This window comes from Mus caroli, unplaced genomic scaffold (genome assembly GCF_978045245.1).
Source record: "Mus caroli unplaced genomic scaffold, Mus_caroli_1 scaffold_5, whole genome shotgun sequence".
NCBI classification, from domain to species: domain Eukaryota; kingdom Metazoa; phylum Chordata; class Mammalia; order Rodentia; family Muridae; genus Mus; species Mus caroli.
In genome coordinates this window covers 118,316,223-118,322,502 of record NW_028227260.1, presented here as the reverse complement: position 1 = coordinate 118,322,502, position 6,280 = coordinate 118,316,223, and the positions used below count along the sequence as shown (strand labels likewise).

Here is a 6,280-nt window from a genome sequence, read left to right as displayed (position 1 = left end):
CAACACAGAAGCAGTAAATATCCAAATTTTGTATTTAAGCTACAGCATTGCTATGCACTTCTCTTACTGATTTATAAGTGTTTGACACAAGTCTTAAGAGCACACACAGGAGCATAAAAGGAAGAAGGCTTCTCCCTTGGAATGAAAAGAATGCAATTACCAGACACAGGCTTCAAGTTCGCAGCCTACATGGGCTGACTTTTGCACCAGTATAGGTAGGGAAGGATTTCTGTAGACGTTTCCCTTCTGAGGATCAGCCCATATTCATATCAGAATGAGAAAATTCCACCCACATTTCCCCTCCTCACCAACGCTCATTACTACTGGTTTGGAATTGGCTTCTCCATGATTTGTTCTTTTACATTTCAAGGAAAACCACACAAACTTTACCAGGCCACTTAATTTTTCAAAATAAGGAAATCACATTTTAAAACAACATTTAACATGTAGAACCTAATGAGCCACTTGGAAACTAATGTGAATTGGACATGTAATCCATTCAGTTTCAGGAGAAGTCCTCATGCTGCTATTTTAACATGAATAGGACATCAGACGTGACAGAAAACATATCAAACTGTCATAAATGACCCTTTCAGATAGCAGTGGTAAAGCAACACAACAAAAGAATACAATGCCCATTGACCTCTTACTGAAAATACAAACAAAAGCCAAGACTGCTTTGCGTGAATGCCATTGATTTTTATACAAAAAAGGAGGATGCCTAGGCCATCAAGTCGGAGAGTGTCCTCTCTGCTGGAGGCTGTAGAAATGAGCCTCCTTCAAGTTGTTGTTAATATGTGAGTAAGGATCTTGGTCTTGGCACACTTCATAATCCTCCTCTTGGGAGAACCCAGGGATATTGGAGTCTAGTTCAGCAGTACTCGGGTTTAAGCTGCTTTCTGGTACTCTCTCACGATTGGGGCTATTGATGCTGCCTTGGTTCCTTTCATTATCACTGCTTGTCGACTCTATAGCATGATGGTCCTGTATGTCCTGGTCCTTCTTAGTCCTCTTTGAACGAGGGGGACGGTAGTTGTCATCCTCATTATCATCTGGTCTTCTTTTCCACATTGGAATGATGAACTCTTCTTAGGTAAGGATTGGCTGGTTCAGAGTCTGCACGCATATGCTGGGGAGGTTGTTGCCAGTCTGGCTCGAATCTTCTGCACTTTCCTTCCAATGCTGTAGTTGCCTAAGAGATGCGGTTGGTGATGTCCAGAACCTGTTCCCGACAGCCCCCCAGGTTAGTTTTCTTAAAGGGTGTGGAAAGTAGGATGTCTACCATGCTTCAATGGATGGCTGCACACCCAGAATATGTCGGTATCACAAATTATATTTGATGGGCTAGTTAAAAAAAAAAAAAAAAACATGGGATAGAGAGATGACACAGCAGCTAAGAGCACATTCAATTCCCAGCTCCCACATGGTGGCTCACAACTCTCTCAGAACTCCAGTTCTAGGGGATCCTCTATTGAACCCTGCCAAGGTCACCAGGAGTGCAAGTGGTACACAGACATAGATATGATCAAAACACTTATACACATAAAATTTAAGAAACACAAGACGCAGAGTTGGGGGATGCGGTGGTGGAATACATGTGAAAGGAGTTGGAAGCAGAGTGGGAGTTAAATATGATCAAAATATATTGCATACATGTATGAAAATCTCAAAACAACAATAAAAAATGTAATATTTTAAAAGAAATTAAAATACTTTTGTGTAATAAATAACATTTGGAAAACCATGAGCATATGGGACAAGATGTGTTTTATCAAGATAATTGTATTTTCTGCTGATTTTGTCAGGGTCTTGACTACTCTGGAAACTAAATTCTAACAAAGTCAAGGTCCATTTAAATATCTGTATATGCTAATGTCTTTTAAATAACCACTTTATAAACACCTATTATTTCAAGAGGATTCTATTACATTTAAAATCCTATGTATCCATGCCATGTGTACACATGAATGTCTCAATTCCACCCAAATCTTATACAAAAGTTTGCAGAGTTAATATAAGCAACAAGTGCTCTGTTTTATTCAATATGCTTTGCATTTGGATTTAAACCATAAAAAAATAAGCAACAAAATATTCTGACATTTCTACTACTTGTAGAACCATTCAGATGAAAAATGCTGGGGAGAGATGGCTCAGCAGTTAAGAGCACTGACTGCTCATTCCGAAGGTCCTGAGTTCAAATCCCAGCAACCACATGGTGGCCCACAACCACCTGTAATGAGATCAGATTCCTTCTTCTGGTGTGCCTGAAAACAGCAACAGTGTACTTATGTATAATAATAAATAAATCTTTGAAAAATGTAATTTTGAAAGTTCTCTTATTTAAGACCTGGCTCAGTGGATAAAGACACTTGCTGTCAAGCCTGATAACCTGATATCAACCCTTCAGGGATACATGGTACAAGAAGAGAACAGAATTTTGCCTCAAACATAGAAGCTGAATTAATAGAAAGTTTTCTGTGTAGCCATGGTGCTAGCTACAAGTATGAAGTGTGTTTATGTTCATTAAGTATATAAAGTTCAAAACTGAAGACACTTTACCTAGATGCTGCCCTCCAAAGCAAAACTGCTAATAGTGCTGACCTTTGCAAGGACTTCTGCTGATGTGCTCCTGGGTGTATTGTGACTCCCATCCTTAAGCAAAGATGTGCCCAAGCATTATATACTCCAAGCAATGCTACCCTGATAATTAAACATAGACACTGGTCACTAGGGTATTTGATCTGTTAACAAGTACAACCCACTTTCTTTAGAAAATTCCTTAATTTGTTTTTAATAAAATCACTTTATGGGCATGAACTCACAAATAAAATCATCTCATAGCTAGATTAAGGCAGTCTTTCAAACGCTTGGCCAGTCCAATCCCAAACTCTAATCATAGCAGTGCACTTGCTTTTAAATTTATTTCATTGAGTGAGTGTTTTGCCTGCATGTACCCATGTACAACACACACATGCCTGGTGCCCAAAGAGGTCAGGAGAAGGTGATGGGTGCCCTGGAACTGGAGTTACAGATGGTTGTGAGCCACCATGTGAGTACTGAGAGCCAAACGTGTGTCCTCTGAAAAATCTACAAGGGCTCTTAACTGCTGAGCAATCTTTCTGGGTATCAGTGAATTTCTATGCAGTTAGAGTGGTCATTCAGGAACTTCACTGAGGGCTTTACATTTTCATTATCAATTACATTTTTTAAAAAAAAAATCTTTATGTTCCTCTATTGGAGCAAGATTGCTGACATATACTGTGACGTATTTACTAAACAGAGTCCTGTGCAGAAATTACACATTGTCCATCTAGACAGGTTTTTGGTTACACTTTACCTACTTATGGAATAGTTCCATTTATAAAGTTTTATATATCAGAAAGCTTTGAATTTAACCAGGCTATCCACTACATTTTATGCAGTTGCCTGCCACCAAAAACAATACAGGAAAGAACTAGTCAGAAGATTCCCAAAAAAACTAAATTGTGTAAGAATTGCCCATCTTTTTGGTTTATATAGCTACACAAACATAGACCACTAAAGATGGATTCTAATGGAAATGGTTTAGTGTCAGGTATCCATGCATAAGAATAATCTCTCTATAACTTCTTAACTTGAGTTGCTTGAGACAAGCTTGACACAAGTAAATCCATTTTTATTGTAGATTCTGAGAGTGTCTCGTTATTTAGCTCTAATTCTTTTTAATTTTTTTTTTTTTTTTTTGGTTTTTCGAGACAGAGTTTCTCTGTATAGTCCTGGCTGTCCTGGAACTCACTCTGTAGACCAGGCTGGCCTCGAACTCAGAAATTCGCCTGCCTCTGCCTCCCGAGTGCTGGGATTAAAGGCGTGCACCATTCTTGATCCCCCTGCTTGATCTCCTCATGTGCTTGGAGTTGCAAGTGTATGCCACCATACCTAGCATAATTTCATTTCATAGCAGCTTTATCCATAATAGCCAGAAACTGGAAACAGCCCAATGTCCCTCAACAGAGGAATGGATACAGAAAATGTGATTCATTTACACATTGGAAAACTACTCAGCTATTAAAAACAATGACTTCATGAAATTCACAGGCAAATAAATGGAACTAAAAAATACCATCCTCAGTGAGGTAACCTAAACCCAGAAAGAAATGCATGGTTTTTACTCACTTATAAGTAGCCATTAGTCATAAAGTACAGGCTAACATGCTACAATCCACAGACCCAAAGAATGTAATAAGAAGGGTCCAAGGGAAGATTTGTGACTCTCACTCAGAAGGGAAAACAAAATAGTCATTGGAGATAGATGAAGGGAGAGAACTGGCAGGAGGAATTGAGGAGGGGATCAGAGATGGGGATCAGGTCTGGGAAGAAGGGGTATGGAAAAGGGCTGGGAGTGAGAACAACAATCTCAGTGGGAGACATCTTTGGGAGTAGCTGAAGACTTGGGACAGTGGAAGTTCCAGGGAGCCTATGGGGATGCCCCTAGCTGAGATTTCTACCATCAGGTGATATAGTGACTAAAGTGGCCAACTCCTGAAGACTCTCAGTAAAGGGAGGGGGAACATCAACCCACCGAGAAAATCTTCAACCCAAAATTTGTTTAACCTTCAAGATGTGCAGGGATAAAGATAGAGCAGAGACAGAGGGAATAGCCAACAAATGACTGGCCCAACTTGAGACACATCCCATGTATGAGAGCCAACCCCTGATACTATTACTGATAGTCTGCTATGCTTGCAGACAGGAACCTAGAATCTTCTAAGAGGCTTCACCCAGAAGTGTATGGAAACAGATACAGAGACCCACAGCTAAACATCAGACAGTGCTTGGGATGTCTTGTGGAGAGTGGTGGATAGAATTGTCTGAGACAAATAAAGATTTTTTTAATATAAAATTCTTTGGAGGGTATTTAATATAAATATCTTTGGAGGGTAGTATTTTAATTATTATTTTCAGTATGTCCTACATTCAGTAGAGTACTCAGCCCACAACTGTGCCCTCTAACATGATATATCAAGAGAAGACAAAAGCCAAAATCTTATCCAAGAATAAGTGCTGAATGTCCGTGTTCTCTGTACTTTTTGCATAGCATCTTATTCTAGTTTAATAAATATAATGTTTAAGAATATTACATTCTCTTAAAGCACATGCCTTTAATCCCAGCACTCAGGAGGCAAGCAGATCTCTGAGTTTGAAGCCAGCCTGGTTTACAGAACAAGTTCCAGGACACTCAGGGCTACACTGAGAAGCTCTGTCTAGAAAAAAAAGAGAGAGAGACAGAGACAAAGAGAGACAAGAACAGAAAGACAGAGAGACAGAGATTGAATATTGTATTTTCGTGGGCACCTTCTCACTTCTCACCTTTTGTATTGTCTTATTCCTTTGACTTGCTTCTCTTCTGTTTATTTTTGTCTTTTTCTTTCACTTTGGATGCCTTTTTCACGTGACTAGCAATTCTTGGGTGCTTATTTCCTCTTAAATTCCCTTTTTAAATATTGAATGGAATCATAATGTAAAGGCAGGGCTTTGTGTTAGAGCAAAAATTCGGCCTTCTGGCTTTTGTTGTGCTCCATCAATGTCAACATCCCTTGCATATTCAAATATTTCTCCAGAGAAGATTTCTTGAATTAACTGTTTGTGGGAGGAGTAGGCCCCTGATTTATTGCCTACTCGGGATAAAGGGAGTAGGCTCTCAGTCCAAAAGCTGGTACTCAGTTATTTTATCTGAATCTAGTCTGTGCTTCAGTAATCTATTTTTAAAACTCAGTCCTGTACCTACAATCAAAGTTACATGATTCCTCCAACTCCTGAAACTGGCTGGGATGATAGATAGGTAGATAGATAGATAGATAGATAGATAGATAGATAGATAGATAGATAGATAGATAGATAGATAGATAAAAGATTCAACCTGCCTTTTGTTGTTACTCTTTGAGTAAGCATATGGACCCCAACCTTTCCCCATTCTGCTTTCTTCCTCCATATATTGTGGTTCTGAGTTACTGATGTGGACTAATCTAATTAAGTATGGATAAATGGAGACAAATTTATATTGTACCAGTTGATGATGTCCAATATCTACCTAGTATTTATACTAGAAGGAGGTTAACAAAAAGAAAGAAAAAGAAAGAAAGAAAGAAAGAAAGAAAGAAAGAAAGAAAGAAAGAAAGAAAGAAAGAAAGAAAGAAAGAAAGAAAGAAAGAAAGAAACCACATTTAAGGACATGAGACTACTTCCCATAAGTAAACAATGTGATCCTTGTGATTGAAGACACTACTGTGTGCCTGAAAAAATA

The 6,280-nt window shown here is 38.7% G+C and overlaps 1 protein-coding gene across 1 annotated transcript; it reads right to left on the bottom strand.

The window, feature by feature from the left end:
• Positions 1–675: 675 nt before the first annotated feature.
• LOC115030091 (protein VCF1-like) lies at positions 676–1,188 on the bottom strand. The gene has a single exon (XM_029473439.2). The coding sequence runs from the start codon at positions 1,069–1,071 to the stop codon at positions 730–732; it is 342 nt and encodes a 113-aa protein (XP_029329299.2). The 5' UTR covers positions 1,072–1,188; the 3' UTR covers positions 676–729.
• Positions 1,189–6,280: the final 5,092 nt, after the last annotated feature.